At 42.7% G+C, this 25,816-nt stretch overlaps 1 protein-coding gene across 1 annotated transcript; it reads right to left on the bottom strand.

Moving 5' to 3' along the window:
• Window positions 1–1,529: 1,529 nt before the first annotated feature.
• On the bottom strand, window positions 1,530–25,269 carry mlxipl (MLX interacting protein like). The gene is made up of 17 exons (XM_030792444.1): window positions 24,839–25,269; window positions 21,731–21,837; window positions 20,749–20,831; window positions 20,293–20,382; window positions 19,156–19,194; window positions 14,216–14,390; window positions 13,311–13,391; window positions 7,252–7,400; window positions 5,882–6,578; window positions 5,555–5,628; window positions 5,084–5,339; window positions 4,772–4,887; window positions 4,140–4,259; window positions 3,201–3,328; window positions 2,736–2,859; window positions 2,256–2,385; window positions 1,530–1,679 (listed from the first exon to the last, which is right to left on the bottom strand). Exons 1-17 carry the CDS (start codon window positions 25,192–25,194, stop codon window positions 1,555–1,557), a joined length of 2,850 nt encoding a protein of 949 aa, XP_030648304.1. The 5' UTR covers window positions 25,195–25,269; the 3' UTR covers window positions 1,530–1,554.
• Window positions 25,270–25,816: the final 547 nt, after the last annotated feature.

Here is a 25,816-nt window from a genome sequence, read left to right as displayed (position 1 = left end):
TAGATGTTTTATGGTTATGACAAGTTTCTAGCTTCACAGACATACATTTTTCAGCATTTTTCATTGGGCAGCCTAGATGATGATCCAGCAACATAAACTCAGAGCATACAATGCCCCAAACAGGGGGACCCAGGATGGCATTACAGCTGCACTGAGAAAAGGCACAGAAGTCCAAAGAGTGAGAAAACCAGAGAGGATATTTTAAAATTCTATAATTCGCTGGCCCTGGAGCCAAAACTTCCTGTAATTGTAATGAAACTGAACATTCCACTGGTTCCTGTGGAAGATTCTGCTGCCTCCTTTATGACATCACTGTCCCCTCCCTCTTTTGTAACTATAGGGTTCTATATGGTTCCATGGAACAGAGGCCATCTGTGTGCATGGCTACCAGTAGACAGACATGCTGTCTATGGACATGATATTCCACCCACAGTTCATGAGCTGCATGCAGCTCTGTAAAGTCTTACTTTCGTCTCCAAAACTGTTGTAAAGAAAGATTTTTTTTTTCAGTGATGATTAAAAGTTCCGTTTCAGTCAGTTCACTCGACGTCACACTGCAAGAGAATACGCCTTCAGTGTAACGTCTTATTCCCTTCCTTCCAAGTTAGTCCAGACTTTCATCTCAAGTCACATGAATCTGTGATGTGCCCCACCCCATCCTGCTGAACAACCAATCAGAATTAATCTCAGGTCCTGGGTTCTGTTATGAACTTTTTGATGATCAGCACTTGGATGCTATTGAGCTGCAAGAGGAAACCATCTAGTAATGACAGTGTTCTGATACTTTTGAAACAAGAGTTTCAAATAGTTACAATATTGGTAGTGATGGTAGTAGCAAGAAATTGCAGTTGCTGCCCTTTATATTGTGCTTCTCATTCATTAATAACAGTACTAGTATTTCAAAATACATGACGATTTGATGGAGGGACATGGCGTTTTTCAAACATGGCTCTTGAAATATTTTTTTTTTTTTTGTCAGTGTATCTCCTGAACTGGGTAATGTTGAGTGTCACTGGTCTGTGGATTTCATTAGATCCAAAACAAAGCTTATAAAGGTTCATTTGAAGGTGTCAGAGAAAGACGTGTGATTGACAGGTGAATCCACTTGTGTTAATAGACCATTGACATGGTCTTCACCTCAGAGCTTCAGTTCAACTCTATTCCCATCTAAGATAAGAACTAGTCTGTTGTCTCTGTATGGGGTCTACCGATGTGCATATGAGTTGTTTAATTAACATATATGGCTAGACTGATACATTTAAAAAGCCCGTTACTCAACTTGTTCCCAGAGAAGACTTCTACATATCCATACTCAGACAATCTGAGAATGAGATTTGCAGACTGATGAGTATAGTGTGTAAACTGTAGGACTCAGTAATCCCAGTTCAGTGGGATTAGGCCTTCATTTGGATTATACGAGCGAGGGATTGAAGCCAAATATGACGTTTGAGCAAGTGGTTCCAAGTCAGAAGTCACTGGGTGTAGCTCCGAGAGATCAGGCTCTGTGAGAGAGTGTCTGGGAGGGGGGGGGTTGTCAGAGGTCAAAGGTCAAAGTCACTGGGTATAGCTGTGCTGTGCCACGCTTTGAGTAACAGCCTGGGTGGCCTGTTCAGGAACCAGACTGGGATCTGTCAGGATGGAGGTGGAGGTACATAAAAGACGGAGTGAACTCAGAACCACTGTGGGGAGAGAGAGAGAGAGAGAGAGAGAGAGAGAGAGAGAGAGAGAGAGAAAGCCCATTTAGAAATTGCCATTTATGACTCCAAAGTAGAAATACACAGGGCAGGGACAAATAAACAGACAGAGAGAGACAGAAAGACAGAGAACAAGATTTTCTATTCTTCTATGTTATATATGCCTTTTTTCTACTTGATTTTTTATTACTTTATTTTTTCTAAATATATTTAATATATGTCAAATGTTATGACGTGTTTTGACACAATTGTTTACCACTCAGTCATGACAATACATTTTTTAAATTGAATTGAGATGAATTACACTGAACTGAACTGAGATCAGCGGGCAGACAGCAGGGTAGGTGGAGAGACAGGGAGAAAGAGAGATAAACGTAATTCATCTTCCTCTGTGTCCAAACGGATGACTGAGCAATCATGAGATAAGTGCACTCAGACAAAGAGAGAGAGACAGAGACAGAGACAGAGAGAGAGAGAGAGAGAGAGAGAGAGAGCAAGCAAGAGAAGCAGAGACAGAGACAGAGAGAGAGAGAGAGAGATGGACAGACAAAGAGGACTCACTGGGTCTGAGCGCTGGTAGAGAGCAGTGCTGTTCCAGCCAGGAGAGAGTGGTACGACACAGATCCTCCACACTGGCTGTGGACACCATACCATTATACGACTCAAACAGAGGCTCCATAATAACGCTGAACTGGAGATGAGCTCTGAGTTTAGGAAAATGCAGGTATACACAGGGTATCGGCCAAACACACACACTCTCTCACACATCACACACACACACACACACACACACACAAAATCTGCATGCGACACCCAGATCTTTAAATCGAGCCACACGTTCTCTCTGGAGTGACTCTAATAAATTGGAGCTGCTTAGGAGACAGAGTTTGAATTTAATGTCTCTTTTACAACACAATACATTTTTATGAAACCTGCAGAGTTCTACACTTAACCCATGGCAGAGCCAGCAGATGATTTCTCTATTATAATAGGAACCACAGAGAGCCGTATGAGTGTGAGTGTTAGAGTGGGGCAGGATACGATCCAGAACTTCCAGTTCTGTAGGGTCTGGGCTCTAACGTACTCTCTGAACCGCTCTCTCATGTGGTCAAAACGCTGGCGGGTGATTGGTACACCTGTCGCAGGCAACTGCTGTTGACACACACTGTTAAGACAGAAGAGAAAGAGAGTGAAATGCATTTAACTAACATACACTCTCAGACACACACACGCATACACACGCACACACACACACATACACACATTCTTACATACAAGGACATGACATACATCATAGAGCCAAGGTAAACTCACACACGTACCAACACATACTGCAGATTCATTCTCACTGACATATTAAACACGATTACACCTACACACGTGCACACACACACACACACACACACACACACACACACAGAGACAGACACACAAGCACACTCTCTCTCTCTCTCTCTCTCACACACACACACACACACACACACACTTGCATGAAACAGTTCGTACTTGATGGCAGAATTGAGCATGAGGATCTCATCTCTGAGTCTCTGAGCCTCTTCCTGTAGCTGAGCTCTCTCCTGCTGCATCTTACTGATGTACTCCACTGTCTTCTGTAGTGTGGTGGCCTTACTGATCTGACCAGAGAGAGAGAGAGAGACAGAGAGGGGGAGAGAGAGAAAGAGAGAGACAGAGACACAGAAAGAGAAAGAGAGAGTAAGAGAGAGAGAGAGAGAGTGACGCTCTTAGTTTATTCAGTTAGCTGTTAAAACTGTCATTTTACATCAGCCATAAAGACATTAAGAAGTATCCTTTGTATATAGGGGTGTGTTTAGGCTTTGTGTCACGGGTTTACTCTTTCAATGGGTTTGCGTATGACATACTCTTTAACAAACACAGGACTGGGATTATGAAACTGTACGGTGAACTCTGATGACTGGAGCTGAAAGACTAATCTCATTAACTGTTCAATCCAATATTGTGCTTTATATATTCAAACCATAATATAGAAGTGAGAATTCTAAAATCAATGGCTCCGCTGGGAACTGATTTTCTGTACTGTGAACCAGCTGTGCTCAAACATCTGTACAAAACGACTTCATTTGGATTACTGCATTCATAAAAACAGACACAGTCTGATTCAAGCGGTGTTGTGATACAATCTGCACCGATAAAAGACAAAAGCTATGTCATCAAGCCTCATTAATTCACAAATGAATCATTCCGCGAAAGAGAGCGCGCTTTTGTTATGGAAATGAACGTGCCGTTACAGATCCTGGCTTGATAACAAGCCTAAATTGGTTTCCACTATTTCCATATTGCGGTTAATCGAACGAGGCTGGGATGCTCTAATTGACCAATCAGGAGTCTGGGAGTCGTGTGCCCTATTTGAAATTAAGACATTAAAAAAAAGGTTAGCGACAGACTACACTTTTTTTTGGGCATTACCTTTACACTGGGTTGAGAGCTTAGTGTGGTCACCAGACTGTGCAACGTGTCAAAGCCCAGTTTGATGTTGAACCTTCGTTTCTGCTCTGCAGAAATATGAGTGATTCTCCTGGTATCTGTCTGTAACAAACACCACATATGAGTACACTGTCGTCAACCTTATATCATAGGAATACATTTTACACACTGAGATAACAAACACCGCATATGAGTACACTGTAGTCAACCTTATGTCATAGGAATACATTTTACACGCTGAGATAACAAACACTGCATATGAGTACATTGTATTCAATCATATATCAGAGCACTGCGTTTTACACACTGAGAGAGGAGAGAGAGTGAAGTATATCAGAACTTGAGAGACAGAGTCAACGTGGTGAGAATCCTGCATCAGGATCTATAAGACTACAGCTTGTGCATGCATGAGAGAGAGAGAGAGAGAGAGAGAGAGAGAGAGAGAGAGTGTATGTGTGTGAGTATGTGTATTTAGGGGTGTGTGTGTAGTGTGAGTGTGGGTGCATAAGTGTGTTTGTGCATGGGTGCAAGTGTGTGTGTGTGTGTGTGTGTGTGTGTGTGCGTGTGTGTGTGTGTGTGTGCGCGCGTGCGTGTGTGTGTGCACTAGGCTTTACTCTGTGAGGCTCTGTCTTGGCTTGTCCGAGCAGTGAATGAGGAGAATCTGGTTTGGAGCTCTTCCTCTCTGAGGGGTTCGTGGGAGACGTTTGTCCTGAGCTTTCGGAAAAACTCACTGAAAATCCGACACAAACAAGTCTCAGAAACCCTGATTGTAACGGTGATTAAAAAAACATCAGCGTTACAACTACGTCCATTGCAATAAGAAACCGCTTTTTAGTCCACAAAAGAATGTTACAAAAAAAAAAAAAAAAAGCGCTTTGTAATATGCAACAGGCACTCATTCCTGACTTAAACACTCTCGAACCAACCTTTTAACGCGTTTTTCTCTGTTCCGTAGATCTGCACGGGGGAGAGTTTCTCTGTTTTGGGGACGAGGAGTGGGGTGTTCTGGGAGAGGAGGGCGGACACAGCCGAATCTCGGGACGTGCCGGCGTGGGGTCCTGAGTGAGCGAGCAGAGACGTCTGGGAGCCGGCGGGCGTGAGCGAGGGCACCCCCGGGGACGGCCAAGGCACCCCCAGAGACATCTGTGACCCGCCTGGGCCCACCGCCACGCCGCTGCTGGACTGAACCAAAAAAACAAAAAAACCCAAACAGCGAGGGGGAAAAACCGAAGACAGCTGAGGACTACAACATCCACAAGGATCTGAACATTGGCAAAGTCGTTCATTTCGAGCAATGGTAAAGGATTCACAGGGGTTTGAGTGATCAAAGAAGCGAAATAAATGAATAAAAATAAATAAATAAATAAACCACTGATGTGAAAATGAGAGAGGCTTACTGGTGAGATGGGAGAAGTCGGTCTGTGATCTTTCATTCCTGCTAATGGGGGATCGAATCCCAGAGATGGTTTTCCTAAAATCAAAGCAAAAAAAAAAAGAGAAAAAAAAGAAAAATTATAACGCATTCACTTCGAACGTAGAACAGCGTCACGAGTTGTAATAGCTTCAGGAATGCGACAGTGAGAGCGAGAATGCATCAAACAGCAGTAATTCGGATGCCTGAGACTCTGTTTATAAAAGTATTAAGTTAGTCTCTGTATCAAAAATAATGAGAGACACAGAGCTGAGACGTAACTCAGGTAAACGTGGACACACGTGGTACGTACGCTCTTGTGCACTGGAGGACAGCAGTTTGGCCAAGCAGCTGGTCGGCTGGGGCATCGCGGACGGGGTGGGCGTGGCCCCCGGCCTGCTACCCGCCCCGCCCATCTTCTGTTTGTGTTTTCCCCTCCCCGCGGCGACGCCCGTCTGCTGTGGAACCGAGAAGCAGTGGGGCAGACTGGGGGAGGGCAGCGTCGACTGGGAGGGGGGAGCGGTCACTGCAGGGTAGCCCAGGGAGATGCACGTAGTCGGGGGGTACAGGTCGTCGACGCTGGGGTACCCTTGGGTCTGGGGCTCGTGGGGGAGGACGCTGATGGCTGAGCCCGTGTGTGTGATCACTGAGGGGGGCATGCCAGTGCTGCTGGTCCCTGAGACTGGGCTGGATCTGTACTTGTGACAGGATGTTTGATAGAGATACGGGTTTCCTTGGGGCACCGCGCCCATGTTTGAAGATGCCATGGCAACGTCAGGGTTGCTGTAAGATTGTTGAGCGTACGGGGTTACCCCAGAACCCAAAACAAGATGATGCTGGAATTCGCTGTGCGGGCTGTACTCCTGATGACCTTTGAACTTTGGTTCTGAGGTCATGCCACTGGGGTTAAAGGTCAACTCGGGGGTCAGGGGCTGCCGATGGTGATAGTCTGGGCCGGGTAACGCATCTGATGTGGTGGGCTGAGATAGACTGTCTGCTAGAAGACCAGGCTGGAAAAATACAACGTTTCCGTTAATTAAGCTACAGGATTTACTCACAAAAGCACACAGCTTCCTCCACTACCAAACACAGCCAGACTATATCAGATAGTACTCAGACTAAAGGCAGCACAGTTTCATAGGGGTCTCAGTTGGATGACTGTTTTTAATGTATGTCTGTAGCCAACTAACAATACCTCCTGTAACAGGTGTCCTATACAATCTGCTATAAATGCAGCACTAAGATGAAAGAGTCAGACAGTTATAGACTCAGGTCATATTTATATAGAAATATCATTAAAAGACAGGCAATTATATAATAATAAAAGGCACTGAACTGAAACTTGGCGGTGTTCCTGGGGAAACGCTCATAGATGGGACAGCATTCAGGATAGAGGGAGGAGATCCCTATACTCTGATTGGTGTGTTTAGCTCTAGGGTCAGCTGGGATTGGTCTGTGTGTGAGTGCGAGCGTGAGTGTGTGAGAGCTCAAACTGGTTGTGTGTTTAGTGCGTACGTGTGTGTATGTGTGTATGTAGTACCTATGTGAGCTGTGATTGGTGTATATGTGTGTATGTGTAGTGTGGTAAGACTGAGGTGAGGTAAGACTGATCTGTTTAGTGACTGTGTGTGTGTGTGTGTGTGTGTGTGTGTGTGTGTGTGTGTGTGTGTGTGTGTGCAGTACCTGTGTGACCTGAGGACCGGTGTGTATTAGGGGTGCTGTAACTCCAGCGGTAGAGGGGTACGGCCCGGTGGACGGACTTTCAAACCAACCGGAGTCCGTAAAGCCCGTCTGCTCCACCGACTGCCCGCTGAGATAACTGGAGAAGATGTCTGAAGGAAGCACACACAGCGAAAAAGGAACTGAGAGAAAACAAAAACAAAAACCTGTCACACAAAAAGAACGTCCCTCTCAGGCGTCTTAACATAATCGTACAGCCACACCACTGTACATCCATAAAAAGCAAACGCATCAGGCCATCTGCAACATCCTTACAATATACTGATTTCCTTCTGAAAATCCTTCATTTGCTTAAACAAACACAGCTGACTGCTGTGAATACAGTTGTACTTGTACTATACTTTAATGCTAAGTACAGCAAGGGAGTATAGCAGAACACTGTATATACTGTATGTGTGTTTATGCAATATGTGTATATACCTAACTAGATATATTTGACAATATGATAGCTGTGAAGAGAAAGCAAACCATCCTTTTTAAGGAATTTGTATATTTATAAGGATTTTTTTCCTTTTCACATAGAAGAGGGGAACTATACAAAACAGAGGACCAATAAAAGAGAACGTCTTTTATGATGCAGTTGATTTAAGATATACACTTCTTGACCTGTTTGGCTCCATTCCAAAAGAAAATAAGTCACATGACCCTATTTTGCTATAAAAAGCAGGTGGACAGGCTTCGAAGGATCCAGCCTTGGGTCCTATAATGTCTGAGAATACATTCGTTCAGCTGCAGTTCTTTGAGTGAAAACAGCTCATCCATGAGAAAGACTGCTTGAGAATGACAAGAATCATCCATGCCAGCAGGGGGTCCACAAACAGGCAAATAATGGCTTGGCGTAGCCCTGCTGTGCAGTAAAAGCATCAGAGAACACACACATTACTGCTATCTGTCACAGACGGACCATCCCAGCAGACAAACACTGTCACTTCTACTCCTTTCACCACCGAAGAAACAGAAGAGGAAGAAACAGAAGAAGCAGAAGAAGAAGAAGAAGAAGAAGAAGAAGAAGAAATTTCTCTTGCAGGCATGAGTTTACTGATACTGGACTGTTCAGGAAAAGACATGGAAATGGAAAAAAAAAAAACATTGCCTGATCCAACCAACCCTGGTTCCTGTTGTGTAATGCTGTTAGTAGAATAGAGGCATGGTGTGAGCCACAGTAGTCTTCACACCCATCCTACCTGGTCTCAATGATTCAGGTGCGTGGAGGAGGGTTTTATGGCACGTGATAGGTACCTGATACCAACTGAGCAAAGTCTGGACACCACAACAAACTTAATCTGAACAACGCTTCTCTTCATGGGTCCAGCTTTCTCTTCATCACATGGGCACACCCAGCGTGTTACAATGCACCGCGTCACAAAGTACGACCTGTCTCAGAGCACTGCCAGGAACATGACAGCGCGATCATTTGATTTGAGCGGCCTGTGAATGCGCGGTTTCCTCCCCAACAGAGTCCAGCTCAACGGAGTCCCTTTAGGACGAGGTGCCACGGCGACGGAATGAGCCGGCACCTTTAGGGAAAGTTTCTGACGGCTTGCAGAATTCCACATTCCAGAGAATTCACACTGCTCTAGAGGCGAACCGTCCTCCAATCAGTTGCCAGAAGTAACAGGCCACTGAGCACACAAATGAATCAAACTGACTTCTGTAAAATCATATAAATGCAAATACAAACACACTTTACCTGGGTCACTGTAGTCGACTGTAGTCAGAATATAAACCTGACGGTGTCCGCTCGACCGTAGGGTCTTTTTGAGACATCACATGGCTGACTCTCTCTCACCATCTAAACTATTGCCCTCTCCTGCCAAACCACGCGCCGACCAACGTGCCAACCTGGCATGGCGTCAGGATTCCCGCTGGAGGAATAGACTTTTTCCACCTGAGAAGATCTGCTTTCTTGCCACTGAGTCATTCATCACTAGTCCACACAGGATCTGATAACGGAAAAAGCGTACCCTTTACAGAGCCGTGCACGAAGCCTGTGCAAACATTACTATAGACCCATTCTGAATCAGCACTTTTACGTCAACTCTCTCCCACTATCGCTACCAGCTATGTTACCTCCATTCAAAAGCCACAATAAATCACTTTAGGTAGTTCCATGAGTTTAACTCAATGACAGACCGAGGTGTCAAACTCTGATTGGTTATCTAAAAATTCAAAAGCTGGAAAAAATATTGCAGCACCAACAATCCTACAATTCCAAATGTTGACAGAAATAAGTTTAAGATGCTCAGGCAACATTTACTGTTTCATACCCAAAAAATGTGTTACTTACCGAAGAGCAAGATTTTTTTTTTTTTTTTTTTTAAATCTTCTACTTAGTCAGCAGTAAAATGAGGAAGGCTGGGAGTCTATTTTGATTCTGAAATATCCTTACTTCCAAAATATTAAAATATTTTACTGCTGAGTAACATTGTGTCTGTGGGTCTGCGTCTGTAGGAGTGGCATGATCAGAGATGCCCGTCTGCTCTGCCCGGCCCACTGTGCCCGGCCCTCGTGACTGGACCATTTCAGCTGATTACAGCGGGCAGTGCCAGAGAGAGTCATGTGTACGCAAACACACACACACACACACCTTACACCACATGATCCTGTTCACTCTTAGAGTGCTGTCATTAGACAAACAAGTAAATTTGTTTAAAATACACGTGCAAGACAAATAACGTGTTGTTTTCACGTTAAATCACAGAGAACTTGAATAAATCAAATCTTGCATCGCTCTCTTGGCAGCCAGTAGAGGTTCAAACTTTTCTTTCACTGATTGCGTGAGTGGAGAGTAATTCTCATGTGTGACTCAAATCAACTGTAAATAACAAAAAAAAAAGTTCACAACAATCACTTGTAACAAAGTACTCGAGAATTATCTTAGGATTTTAACCTTTTCTTTCAGTTCAAACATCTTATTTTGCCAGCTGTTTAGGTGTGTGTTTGCTTATGCTAGTAAAACGATAAAGGAACAGAAGAATAGCTCTTTGCTGCTTCTGTTGGCCGATGGTACCCCCTGTTCCCGCCTTCTCTTTCCCTCTATTAATGGTACCAGTTGCGGCAAACCACATACTTCCACATTTTACTCCACATGACACATCCTCTGGCCTCTGCTTGACCCCTCCCACTAACCTTTACTGAAGAGAGAAAAGTTGGGGCAATCCCAAGGAACAACCCCGTGCAGGAAAAAAAAATCAAACCAGTACGAGCATCCTAAACAACACAAACGCCCTTGCCCCATAATGCATGCGTTCCCATGGAGACGCTGTAATCGTGACAAGTTGCCGATATTACAATGAGAAGTCCTTCCAGATGGTGACCCGATGAACCTCTGCACTTCCCTACATACAGTTCAGACTCACTCACTGATCTGTGTTGCAACTGTGACATTAATCAGAAAAATCGACACAAGTAAGATTTCCAGAGAAGTCAAGTGTATGGGCGTCAGTTTGTTTTCGAATTGCTGGGGACAACGACGGGTTGGACGTGTTCACACATTTGTTCAGTGGGCCATTTACTGCCGATAGATGTAAACGGCAGATGCGTTGGAAATAGGGGGGACGCGTCCCCCGCAATATCGGCAGATCGCAGCCTTTCCGTTCCGAAGGTCATAGAAAAAATAAAGTAAAAAAATAAAATAAAAAATAAATTCCGAAGGAAAGAAAAATAAAGTAAATCTTATTGCGTATTTCTCTCGATTTAAGCAACCTATGAAATTCTCCTACAATGAGAACGTTGTGTCAGAGAATTTCTGGTTATGATTCGATTAAGTGTCAACCTATTATGCGACGTGCTTCCTTCTAGGGGAATCCCATCCCTCACGTCTCCTGTCTTTCCACACACATCTAAAGGTTAACGCGTTGTATATCATGGACGATTCTCCCATTAAGAAGAGAGACACTGGGTCATTCTGTGTGTTGTATTGCAGGGTCATACCTGGTAGACTTATAATAATAGACAATGATCCAAATAATAAAATACCAGACAGCCTCATAAGATAGATATGCTAAATTAACGTGCTTGTTCCTAGCATAAGTGCCTCCTTAACGTTAGCTGCTCCTTCCGGCGCCTCTGGTAAAAGGCATGCCTTGAAGCATCGCCTTTAAAAGCTGCCTGCGCTTTTTATGTGTGTTACGATGCTATAACGTTAACCTGCTTACATGGATGACATTATACATCGTGGAAAGGTAGACGCATCTGCGTCTTTTATTCTAGTGTTTTGAAAGTCACTGTCATGTTAAACAATAATAAAAAGTTTAGGAAAGCCATAACCGAGACGTCTAATATGTCTATAAAGCACACCACCTGTGCATGTTTTCTCAAATACTGAGACCGTGTTAGACCTATGGATATCGCTACTCCAAGCCATATTGCAGCACATTAGAAACAAGTAATGCTGACATCAGTGCCGACTTCAACAAGGTTGTCACTGGGAGAACTGACATCCATTGTTGGCCACCAAACAAGCTGAATTAGACATTGACGGCCACGTGCAATACAGTCCCTTGAAGGATATATGAGGCGAATGCAAGCAAAGGACAGAGTAAAAGTTCGGACGAACGAAATTACCCGTGTAATTACTATTTATTTTGATTGCGGCCCGCAAACCTGCAGAACTGAAGAGAACTGCAGAGAAATCGCTCTTACGTTACCTTCCTGGGGGTGTGTTCGTGTCTAAACTGAAGCTATATTGTTGCGTCATACATAAAAAAAAAAGTGCACAGCTGAAACGTAAGTATTTCGATTTAGAGTCACCGATCAGTAAGCATGTTGGGTCTCTCTCTTAATGACATTATATGTACAAACGCAATTTATTCATTATTTTATTCAGTTCAGCTAAATATAAATATAAATATACCCTCTGGGGGATATACCCCCAGCGTAAATAACGAAAACGGATAAATGTAACTTCTCTAACAGAATTGAAGAGGAGACATACCCGTCTCGTAAATAAAGGTAAACAGTAATGGTTTAGCGCGCATTGCATACGCTATGGCTTTTAACGCCTCACTCTTGTTTTCCTATAATCAATTAATGGATGTTTTTGTGTAAAAGTACACAACTGAAGCACCCCGAAAGCATCAGAATCTCACCATCAGAAGTTTGTTTGAAAAGCTTTTTTGTTCCACTGGGGGAAACTCTACATCAGTTTGACGCTATCGACAATCAGGGACTCTGGTTTTTCAGCAGTTGAAATGATGGCACTGTTCGTTTGTTCTCACAAGAACTCGGCTCTCTATATTAAGACCCAGATAAAGGAACAAATATAACAATTTATCTAAATATGCTCTCTCTCCTCCGCAGACTTTTCGTCGCCTTCTAACTGACTTCTCTCTATTCATGTTTAAACGATGTGTCTCACTTCGGCAGAGTAATATTTTCACATTTACAGTTTTTTACTTTATTTATTTTTTAACTTTCAACCCTTATTTGATACACCAGATATATGGTTTAGAGTAATTTGAATAACTGAATCTATATAATGTCTTTTTTTATTCAGACAATATGTGCTATATAATCAAACATTTGAAATCAGTTTATAGAATTATAATGTTGACCTTTACTTTATAGGTAATTTTGAATTTTGACATATGTTTTTATATATATATATAGAGAGAGAGAGAGACACACACACACACACTTCATACACACTACTACATTTCCCTACTGATACTGCTGCTTGGCTGGTCCATTTAAATGTAAAATAATCACTTCAGCGCTTTGTAATGTGGATGTAGTCACAGCATACACATCTATAGCACACCTTTATCCAGCATCAATAAGTCAGCGTTATAAATAAAACCACTTTGTCAAACAGTAAGAATAAAGGCATCTATAGTCTTTTTTTTTTATGTCAGGACTGATTCAGTCATGTCTACACAATCAAATACATTCACACACAGATGTACATAAATACAGCATGCATTATCATATGCGCATACAGTATATACTGATATAAGGCCAAACAGAGTGGGCAGTCAGTGAGAGGAGAGAGAGAGACTTGCCTGGGATGTCCATAAAATCATCCAGGTTGGGCTGCAGTGGGGTCAGACCAGGCTGGATCATGTCTGCATTACTAGTGTAGGCTGAGAGGAGGGAATCAAATGTTAGAGAACACGGTGTGTGGGTGTGTGTGTGTGTGCGTGCGCGCGCGCGCGTGTGTGTGTCTGTGTGTGCATGTCTGTGTGCACTCGCGTGTGCGTGTGTGCATGTCTGTGTGCACTCGCGTGTGCGTGTGTGTGTGTGTGTGCGTGTGTGTGTGTATGCGTGTGTTTGTTTGTGTGTCTGTCTGTGTGTGTGTGTGTGTGTGTGTGTGTGTGTGTGTGTGTGTGCGTGCGCGCGCCTGTGTGTGTTTCAAAGGAGACAGTTTGTACGTGAGTGTTTTGTGTTTGATGGAATATATATTACGTTGCTCTAGTTTCCTACGCTGTGAATCTACGTGACTGTGGATGTAAATGTGGATGTGTCTGTGTGTGTGTGTATGTCTGTGTGTATAACGTGTCTGTCTATGCGCACATGTGCAAGTCTGTGGTTAACCTCATTTATCCCCCTAAGTTCCCTGTTTGAAGGGAGGTGTCCTTCCTGCACACTTTACCATCTCACATGACCATTAGTTTAATAAGGCGACTCCCTGACTCAGGACTCCGGCCAGTATCCATGACTGCCACCCACACACACACACACACACACAGACAAACTCAGTCATGCACACACACCCCCACACAAACTCAATCTCCTGTACTCAGATACGTGCCCACGCGCACACGCACACGCACACACACACGCACACACAAATACATATAAACTGAAAACTAAACTTTGACGGTACATTGATCCCTTTGCATCAGTGGTCCCCCGTGTCTCGGTTTTCGGGCTGGATTTTGTGAAGCTGTGGGTGTGAGTCACTCACTGTTGTGGCGTTCGCCGCTCCACGAACACGGCTTCTGAGTCATGGTGAAGAGTGTGTCTGAGATGTCTGACAGGAAACAGTCCAGGTCAAACATGTGAGCCTCCTCTGGTGTGGGATCTTGGACCTCGTAGACCTGGTTCGACCATTTCTCCAGCCCCACGCCACAAACAGGCCTCTGGAACCAACATATAATGTGTGAGAGGGGTTTTTTTTTTTTGGTCAAACTAATCATTTTTTCATCCAACTAAATCCTATCTGAGAAATAAAAACTCATTTTCAAGGGAGACCTGATCAAAACATTAACACTCAATGCTTCAGCAGTATAACAAATTTCGGAATGATACAAAGAGAAAAAAAAAGTGCAAACGGAAGAAATGGTTGAATGTTAGAGAAATGCAGGTGACTAAAGAAAAGCGTTATTTTCCAAATGCGTCGTCCCCATCAGTTGATAAAATACCATTACAAGTCAAGGCCTTCAGCTCCGTATATATGAACTGAACGCATTACTAATGTCTTCCACTATCAACCACAAGATGGCGCCAACACAATTTCTACAGTTCTGCGATCCTTAAACGACTTGCACGGGTAATATCTTACAAACAGGATTTATGATTAACTTCTTCACACACGGGTTACAGGAAATGTGACATATGACCATTTTGTCACTTGTTATCGTAATTATTAATGAATGGCATGAATATTCTGCTCCTTTTATGATCCAAAGGGCTCATCCGTCTGTAACATTTAGATCAATGAACATCAAATGCCAAAGTGCTCACAGACACACGCACATGCACACACGCATGCATGCGCACACACCTACATGGTCCCACACATGCACACTTGCAACATTACAAACACACACATACAACACACACACACAGACACACTCATATTTTCACATCACCAGTCTTATATGCATAAACCCCCAATCCACTCACACATGCCATCCAAGAAACACACACACACACACACATACACATATACATACACATAGGAAGTTAGACTGTTACTCACGGCCTAGACTGACTGACAGAGCAGAAGCTGCTGTGATTCTAATCCCGTTTGTCCATGTTATACAGGTTCTATAGACACCATAAAAACACACACATAACCCTAGTCTGTCCCCATGCTGCAAAGACTCACAACCCTGGTCTGTCCCCACGCTGCAGAGACTCACCGTCCTAGTCTGTCCCCACGCCGTAAAGACTCACCGTCCTAGTCTGTCCCCACACCATAAAGACTCACAACCCTAGTCTGTCCCCACACCGTAAAGACTCACCGTCCTAGTCTGTCCCCACACCGCAAAGACTCACCGTCCTAGTCTGTCCCCACACCATAAAGACTCACCACCCTAGTCTGTCCCCACACCATAAAGACTCACCGCCCTAGTCTGTCCCCACACCGTAAAGACTCACCGCCCTAGTCTGTCCCCACACCGTAAAGACTCACCGCCCTAGTCTGTCCCCACACCGTAAAGACTCACCGCCCTAGTCTGTCCCCACACCGTAAAGACTCACCGCCCTAGTCTGTCCCCACACCGTAAAGACTCACCGTCGTTTTCTGTCCCCACACCATAAAGACTCACCACCCTAGTCTGTCCCCACACCGTAAAGACTCACCGTCCTAGTCTGTCCCCACACCGTAAAGACTCACCGTCCTAGTCTGTCCCCACACCATAAAGACTCACCGTCCTAGTCTGTCCCCACACCGTAAAGACTCACCACCCTAGTCTGTCCCCGTGCCGTAAAGACTCATGGCCCTAGTCTGCCCCCACACCGTAAAGACTCATGGCCCTAGTCTGTCCCCACACTGTAAAGACTCACAGCCGCTGCAGGCCTTGTATTTATACGGATGCTCCACTGGAGAGGGAAGTGGTTCTGATTACGTTTCACCTGACGACAGCATCTTCAATTTTCTGATTTTTTCATGTTTTTTTTCACCCCAATGCTAACAAAAGAGGGGAAATTATAGTATTGGTTTGATATGTTTCTGTGAACTGAAATGAGGTGAACAGTGTGTGTGTGTGTGTGTGTGTGTGTGTGTGTGTGTATGTGTCATTGCCTATGCCTGAGGTGTTAACAAAAGCAATTCATCACAAATGTGAAATGTGAAAAACAACACAGGAACTACCGCCTCCTCCCCATTACAGTGTGGTTTCTCTGTGTTTCGCTGCATTTCTCTGTGTCAGTGCAAGCGCAGGGCTCCTTTGTTCCTGACCCAGTTTGCACGATCACATTCACGTGCATACAGACAGTGTCGCCTACTGCCCCCTGACACACACCCACACACACACCCACACACACACACACACACAGCGTGCAGAGGAAACAGGGATGCCCCTGAATGGGATTCTGCACTTCCTCTCATTTATCTGTATGAACTCAAAACTTAACACACTGTCACTTTACAAGTGAATTTAAAACGAAACAGTTACACAATAGAACTCTATTACTGAATTCAAATTAAACACAAACCCCAGCGTAACTATATCACAACAGTAATACTTGAGCCGGATCAGGACATCATAATTTAAGATTCAATACATTTAATCCAATCATTAAGAATGATAAAATGCTAGATCTCATATAATCCTACAAGGGGTGTTGAATGGGCGTACAAAGGAGCGCAAGTTCCTCTGAGCAAAACTCTTATTTAGCGATCAAACTCTCACGCGCCATGAAAAGCGAAGGAGAAAAATACCAGCGTTCCCGTGGACAGTGAAGCTGAAGTTTATAAACTACCTAAACTGCAGGAGCTGCTCTGACCTCCCCTGTAAACGACACTAAACTGTTTCATCACACTCATATTTCTCATGACACAGTTTGTAGCAATGTGATATATAAAAGTTGTAAATCCTGTCCACGGCCATTTCAGGCACTCTTTCATCTGTCTTTTACGTTTTACTTTACTTTCGCTTCTCAGGCACACTTTCTCCATCCCTCACTCTTAATTTTTTTCATTGTTTGCTGTCTCTATTTTGCCATACAAATCATCTTATTTTCCATTTTCATTTGTCACGCTCAGACTAGATGGCGATAAACTAATTTTAAAAAAATGAATGAAAGTTAAACTTTTACTTTTACCTTTAACTCAGTTAAATGGTTCAAATGTTAACGTTTACTGAGAATATTATACGTCATGTTATTTCTGTCTTATTTTCATTCATTTATTTTTAGTCGTTTATCGCAATCTACTCTGAATGTGACGAATGAAAATGGAACATATGATGATTTATATGGCAAAATAGAGACAGCGAAAAATGAAAAAAATTTAGGAGTGAGGGATGGAGAAAGTGTGCCGGAAAAGCGAAGAAACACGACAAAAAGGAGGAGGAGGGGAAGAGGAGAGGAGAGGAGAGGAGAGGAGAGAGACAGGGAGGTTTGTGCACACGTGAGATATGATGCAGGGGAGAGACATTCGATCATTAGTTTTATTTACGTCACCGCTTCCCTGCTTCCCCCGGAACTCCATATACACACGCGCGCGCGCGCACACACACACAGGCACACACAGGTCTGTCCACACGTGCACACACTAACACAAATTACATTCATATCTGTGAGTTATTCACAAAAACTCACACTTGTTGTTGAATGCATATTGTCATTTTATGGAGATCATTTTCACAAACAGGGGAACATGAACACATACACACACACACACACACACATAAAAAAAATGCGTTCTGGCTTCACAATACGAGATGGAAAGATGGGTCAGGTCTGATGAGATTGGCATTAAAACACGGGAGCACATTTCTGTGAGAGGCAGGGGGGAAGAACAGAGGGGAAGATTAACACTACTGTCTCTAAAAGCAATCAACGGCGGGGTGCCCTGACGTCAGCGGCTTTTCGCCTTTGTGTGTGTGTGTGTTTTTTTTTTTAAAGCCTTTTTTTTTTCTCCTTTTCCGCTGTCTCTCCCGCTCTTTCCCTACCTCCGCGTCTCTGACCAATCAAATAAAAGCAAAGTCTGTTTGTGTTCTATTATTAGACAACTTCAGTACTTGGACAAACAAGCAGTGAGGTCCTAACCCAGCTGTACCAAGGCACAAAAACACCCCGTCACATCAAAGCTGTTTTGCACCTAAGAAATGTGTGTAGACCAGACCCACCATGCTCTGGGTACTTTAGCTGTATGAATACATATACACACGCACACACACACACATGCGGGCACACACCACATACACATGCACACATGCAAACATACATGGATAGACATGTATGGATAGGCGCACACACACACACACACACACACACGGACCTCAACATCTACACTTACACAACCGTATATACGCACACGCGCACACACACACGTATACACACACACGCATACATGCACGTATACCTATGCACATTTACACACAAACCTCACATCCACACAACCGTATATACGCACACGCGCACACACACACGTATACACACACACGCGTACATGCACGTATACCTATGCACATTTACACACAAACCTCACATCCACACTTGCACACAAAGACACAGGCACACATACACACGCTCACACAAACAAACACACAGGTCTGAGAGAAATGACACACAGTCGTCAAAGAGGAATCTGATATCCTCATTGACCTCTGGATCAAATCTCTGTGCCAACGCACCACGTGCTTCTCTGATCTCAAACTGACTACCAGCTGTCCTGTGCCCTCAGAAATGCCCATTAGAGCTGCCACCTTCTCCAGGACCAGCACACAGCTAAACATTTTATCAAACGCCAGTTGACTCTACAACTGTTTTACCCCCACTCCCCTTTCCTTTGCCACACTGGTTATACTCTCTTACTGTTTTACATCAACAACAACATCAAAAACACACATTTCAGCTGAAAAAAAAGATGTAAAGCTCAGAAATGATATGTAACACCAAGAAAGTTTGGACAGGACGGTCAAGTGAAAAAAAAAAATCCTCTCTGTATCTTACCTTCTGCAGCATCGACAGAAGATCCTTATTCTTCTGAAGCTGAAAATAGGGACAAAGAAAAAAAGAAAAACTATGTTACTTCATACGTCAGCCAATTCTTTATTCACGTTTAACACAAATGATTATGCAGCTGTAATTGTCCAGTTGAAATCAAAAACTGACAGATCTTTCGGGGTTACATCAATTCTCGAGTTTCTACATTAACATCGAGTGCGAGATCTCGAGCGCGCTCAGTGTCCAGTTAGAGCTCTTGGTAAACAAGAGGAAGGATAGAAACAGCAGAAAGGGGTGAATCGATTGTTTGTTTGGGTTATTGTTGTATTTTACAACCATAAAATGCAACAATAATGTGCAATAATGCGACAGATTTCTTTCCCAACTGTCCTTGTGATGAAATAAACGTGCAACAACTGTGAGTTATAGATGTATTTCTCAGGGATGGCTCTAACACCCAGTCTGTCATATAGGCTCATAAGGTAGGCTACTACACTAACGCGGCTAAACAAATTAATGTTGTTAAAAATAGATGCAAGCAAATATGACTAATTTTATTTTTATGTCGGTTAGGCTTACTAATGACGACCAGGTTTCACCGAATTGACCAAAATACCAGCCGCTATATTTAAACACAATAAGGACACTTAGGCTACGTCCACGCTAAACCGCGTAAAACTGAAAACGCAGATTTTATGTAAAAACAAAAAAACAAAAAAAAAACAAAACAACAAAAAAAAAACCCCACTGAACTTTTTATCTTGGGCTACTGTAAAATGTTGGTAGAATATCGTCTGTATCATCCATATTTCACCAAGTGTTATCTTCACATCACTAATTTTATGCTTTGCATCATAGTTGCATAGTCTTATCATTGGTGCAAGACCCCCCCCCCCCCAACCCCTAACAAACCAAAGATGTGATTTTGCACAGCACGGTTAATCTTGAGTCTGACTGACTCACAATCAAATCCTCAAAAGAGCGACCGAATAATCATGTCACGACTGTTTGGTTACTACCTCTCTGTGACCAAACCAGAACCTTTTGAACACTTGTGAAGCTAGACGAGTTTTATCCCTTGGAGAGGTCAGTGTGACCTGAAACCTTAAAACTCATTCCCAGGCCTCTCATTCCTTCACCCACTCTCTTCTTATAGTAGATCCTCCACTTGTGGTACTCTTTTATCACTACTTCAATCCTGCGTTTCCAGTAGCTCCCCTCAAGAACAATCGCCTGCAAAAGAAGAAAAAGAAAACAAACAAACAAAAAAAGATGACCAGGGCTTTACAGGGATCTGACAAGAAACTATAGAAAATTACACACAAAAAAAAAACACGTTCAAGTCATATAAACCATTTGAGAAACAGACAGTTAAAGTGGATGTTTCTGGTTATGTGAGTTATGGTCAAGACCTGAATGTTAAATAAATGCCTATGATTTTTTTTAATAATATGCTCTGATTCAAAACTATTTTCTCTAAAACGGGGATTTCGCTTGCAAATGTTTCAAAATCTGATCAGCAAATGGCAACCTACAGGTGGGTCATTTCAAAAGAACATCAGGCCATAACAGGCAGGTCAAAGGTCAAGTGTGAGTCACCTCGGGTTTGTGATGTGCATCCGCCTCTGAGCCCTCCAGAGGAGTGATAAACCCACAAAACGGACTTTTCCTTTTCTCCACATCTATAAAAAACACCAACACGTAACATCTTTTTTTCTTTCTTTCTTTCTTTCTTTTGACCAACCAGAGCTCCTGTTCACTTCTTTTCTTCCTACATATAGTGTTTGTCTAAACCTATTTATGATGTCTCAGACATAAAATTCCCAAACATAAGCCATTTCTTGCCCAGTGGTTTCAAGTATAGATATTTTAAAATATATTTCGGTCTGTAAGTGGGTCATTCAAATTGGATCCCCATCTGGACCAATCAGTTTGGATCTGTATCTGGACCAATCAATGTTTATCTGTATATGGATCAATCAGTTTGGATCTGTATCTGGACCAATCAGTATTTATCTGTATCTGGACCAATCGGTTTGGATCTGTATCTGGACCACTCAGTTTGGATCTGTATCTGGACCAATCAGTTTGGATCTGGATTTGGACCAATCAGTTTGGATCTGGACCTATCAATATTTATCTGTATATTGATCAATCAGTTTGGATCTGAATCTGGATCTGGATCACTCAGTTTGGATCTGTATCTGGACCACTCAGTTTGGATTTGTATCTGGACCATTCAATTTGGATCTGGATCTGGATCTGGATCTGGACCAATCAGTTTGGATCTGGATCTGGACCACTCAATTTGGATCTGTATCTGGACCATTCAATTTGGATCTGGATCTGGATCTGGACCAATCAGTTTGGATCTGGATCAGGACCACTCAATTTGGATCAGTATATGAACAAATCAGACAAACAATTACAGCTATTATTTTTCTCAGATTATAATATCTCCTCTATTCATTTAGCCTGGAATGCTAAACAACACTGTCCTGTTCAGTTATGAGACAAGGTGGAGTTGAAATGGTCAGAGAGTGAATGACCCAACTGTGGAAACAGATCAAATAAAACTCACACTGAATGAACCACGCCCTCCAGATTCCATTATTCAGACGAATCTTATCCCTCCACAGCAGTCGGAGGCCTTTGAAGGACTTCCACTTCGGAGACACAATCTTCCCACTGAGAACAGACACGTGGTGAAAAGGGACAAAAAAAAGGTTTTATTCAGAGGTTGGAGATTGTATTCAAGTTCTCATGCAGGTTCTGTCATCCGCTGACCAATAGGATGGAATTCACTGGGTTGAAGAAATAAAGACATGAATTCAGCCAACTGAGACAGGACAGTGAACTACCAAAAACAAATCTTTTTTTTTTTTTTAAAAAATATGTTGCCGGAAATTGCACAGGCTCCTGCTGTGTCAATCTGTAGTCCATAAAGTGGTCAGAAAATTACACGTTTGAGCTAAAATGTGTCTTCACTGAAAATAAGAGTAATTTGTCATTACCAATATTTGCATATGAAGACAGTCCTGCTGACAGACAGCTCAGCAGTACCACAGTGAATCCATCCATTTTCTACCATTACTTGAAGCTTGTCACTAAAGTCAAGAAAAGAAGCTACAGACCAATATGTTGTGTCTTGCTGCTTACTTGGGGCACACGGATAGATTTTGGGTTTTTTTCTTTGTTTTTGACCACCACATCATTCCGGCGTTCCAAACCCAGACGCTCGGACCAATTCATCAAAACGTCGAAACGGACAAACGGCACTTTGCACCTTTTTTCCACTGCCCTGAGGCACTTAGCGCGTCAGGCCGAGGGGGGGAAACGCTAACCGATGCTCCTGAGTTCAGTCAGTTGCTAGGAACCCACTGAGAATGATTGCTTAAATGTTGTACACATTGACCTGACAACTGCACAGATATCATATTTGTACAATGCCCCCCCCCCACCCCTCACCCCTCGCCTCACCTAGCCTTTCCCCTCCCCCCCTCCTCCTCTCCCTTTACCCAGGACCACGGTGTTACCGTAAGAGTGGAACGCAGCCAGCTGTGACTAAATATTACAAAGAATTCACGGTTTGCAAATACATGTATCTCTCTCTCTCATTACTTTCGGCTGAAAACAAGAGCACAAACGGAAAAAGAGCAGATGAGAGGTGTAAAAATATACAGTCTAAAGTATAAATGAATTATCGTTACAATCATTCGAGTCAGTCCACCCCCTACAGTATGACAACAAAATGATCGTCACTGCATCACTTTTCCTACGGGTGCATATGTAATGTTGGTGGTTTGTTGAGATGAGAATTCAAATGGCAGAAGCTGTTTTTTTGGTGGGTGAGGAGGCGTGGGGGGGGGGGGGGGGGTTTACAAGTTTCATTTAAAACATTCATCTTGAGATTTCACATGTACCAGAAATGTACTTTTTCCAAATGCACTAAATTTTCTGTTCAGTGCAAGAGGTAGATGGTGGTTGCATCAGCCTGTACGAACAGCTCCCCTTACTCCAAAGCGTTTTTTTTTTTTTTTTTGGAGAGAGCACTCTCACCCATTCCACAATCCTGTAGGATATCACCAGTGTGCTTTTCAAGGTCTGGTAATAGGCATCTGTGGGGTACTATCTACATGTGTGGGACCCAAGGACAGATATGTTACCTTACCTTTTTTTTTTTTTTGGCTTAGAAAATAGGTCAAATGCTCATAAAAATATGTATTCAGATATATATATATATATATATATCTCCAAAGCCGGTGAAATTAAATGATCTCTTGATTACCAGATTATAGCATACAAACTATGATTTTACAACACCAATAAAAAATTTTATGTTAATCTGCTCATAATCATAATTCACCAAACCACACCAGTGCCAAAATTCATCTCAGTGAACAAGCTTTTCTTCTGATTACACAACTGCAATTGGATCTGATCAGGACTGTTCTAGAAGGTCAGCTTTATTGCAAGCTTATCTTGTGAGAGAACAAGTATGGCAATATAAGACTGAAATGTATTTTCTTTCGCTAAAAAGCAGCATGAGAACCAGGTGATTATGGATGAGATCATGAAATATAGGATCTGGGTTGAAGAGCAGCTAAAAGAATGGACTATTGCAATACGCTTTGTTAAGACATGGGCGATTGGCCCTTGGGAAAAGGGGACTCTTATCCTAACCCCGGTTACACTGTAACCCTCATTCGACGGTACAGTGCCAACTCCAACCAAAGTCCATCTTCCTTCACTGTGTTTCTTTTTTCTGCTAAGGCTTTCACAGCTGTTTCGAAACTGAGAACAGATTTCAGACAGGCTCTCCCTGTGTCTCACTCTCTCTCTCTCTCTCTCTCTCTTTCTCTCTCTCTCTCTCTCTCTCTCTCTCTCTGTCTCTCTCTCTCTCCTGTTCCCTCTCTCTCTCTCTCTCACTATCTCTCTCCTGTTCCCCTCTCTCTCTTGCTCTCTCCCTCTCTCTCTGTCTGTCTCTCTCTATCCAAAAATAATTTCTGACAAGGGCCCAGTACGATCAACATGCTGATGCAATGCAGTTTGTTTGTTTTTAATTTCTGTACACAATTTTTTAAAAGAAACATTAATCTTCCCTCGCATTCCGTGATGCTTACTTCAAATAAGAACAGCAAAAACTGCAAAGTTTCTATCTTTGCTGAAACATATTACAACATTGTAAGCCTTTTTAAAAATGCAAAGATGTAAAAATGTAATCCATTTTTAAAAATGTAATCCATCAGAATTACAGGTTAGGTAACACTATGTTCTTTGACTCAGATAAGCACATAAAACCCAAGAGGAAAGTTCAAAAATTTCATGCGTAAAGAAAAAGAAGAAAAAGAAGAAGAAGAAGAAGAAGAAGAAGAAGAAGAAGAAGAAGAAGAAGAAGAGGAAGAGATGCATTAGAAAATTTTAAAATTAAGCATATTCACCCATCCTCTAATTTTTATTGCTCAAGTTACAGTAATTGGGGGAACACCCATAAGAAAACTGACTCAAACTGACACAAACAGAACTGGGTTCTTTATATGCATAATAAGCATGAATTAAAAATGAAGTTGAAAACATCTGCAGAACAACGAGGAATGCGTTAAAATGTTTGTATTATTAAATGAGAGATGTATTTGAAATTATGTTAAATTGTCTGTGGAGAATGTGGTTTGATTGACGTATTGCTTACCTGTACGCTAGTGTCATGCATTCAAACAATCGTGTCAGCGTTGGATCAATACTTAAACTTCCAGAACTCAGAGGACCAAATTTGTAAGTCTGACAATCCGGCTTGTTTACACTGTCAAAGTCATAACTCGCCATGGCCCCGCTTTTCCGTCTGCGTGGGGTTGAATCGCTGTGCGGTGAGGACACCATAAAGTGTCCGCTATGAATGACCTGCGTGTGGCGAACAGACCCAGAGCTCGGTCCACTGTCCACATTCGTTAAGTGGTCATCTGGATCGGAATCGGATTCCGAATCAGGGATCTGGTTGGGCTGAGTAGGTTCACAAAACTCCGGAGATATTTTCTCAATCTTTGCCATTGTGCCACACTGGGTGTCTCGCTCACAAAAAGAGTAGCTTCTCACGTTGTGAGTAGTCCGCCTTGATTATGTTGCGTAAACCACGAGCGACTATTTACATGACAGCATGCAAATCACACATACTGAGGATCAAAGATCACCTGAGATCCAATGTCTCTGTGCATGCGTTGGACCATAATATTAAAAAAATCGGACGTGCTCCCTTCGTGAGCTCCACGGCTGAGGCATAAACCGTGACAGACGGAAAACCTCCGTTGCATAGAATTACGTAAAGAGGGACCTCTGGCCCAGGTCAATCAATCATGCATGTCTTTAAAAAGACAACAGCACAACATACCATAAAGCATTGGCTCCGGGCCAGTAACGGCGCTTACTACAACTGATTAACAAAAAAAGATAAATGAGTTACATGTTGAGGTAATGTAAATACAGTTACAACACTGCGACTGTTACCATTAAAATGATTTTTTTTAACTATTTAAGTCAATGTCGTAATATATATATATTCATTCAAGAGATATTTATTTTTCTTTCTCGCTACATATTTGTCTGAACAATGCAATATATTAAAATACAGTAATATGTTTGTGCATTATGAGTCATGCAATAAAAACGATCGTTT

The sequence above is a fragment of the Chanos chanos genome, chromosome 15 (assembly GCF_902362185.1).
Source record: "Chanos chanos chromosome 15, fChaCha1.1, whole genome shotgun sequence".
NCBI classification, from domain to species: domain Eukaryota; kingdom Metazoa; phylum Chordata; class Actinopteri; order Gonorynchiformes; family Chanidae; genus Chanos; species Chanos chanos.
The sequence above is the reverse complement of the archived record's forward strand: the minus strand, read 5'-3'. Positions and strand labels throughout refer to the sequence as shown.

Excerpts from the sequence above, each read along its gene's own strand:
- mlxipl (XM_030792444.1), bottom strand. The coding sequence starts at position 25,194 with ATGGCAAAGATTGAGAAAATATCTCCGGAGTTTTGTGAACCTACTCAG. Across the intron at positions 13,392-14,215 it reads GAGCGGCGAACGCCACAACA|CCTACACTAGTAATGCAGAC; the intron begins GTGAGTGACTCA and ends CCCTCCTCTCAG. Across the intron at positions 3,329-4,139 it reads GCTCTCAACCCAGTGTAAAG|ATCAGTAAGGCCACCACACT; the intron begins GTAATGCCCAAA and ends CTCTCTGGTCAG.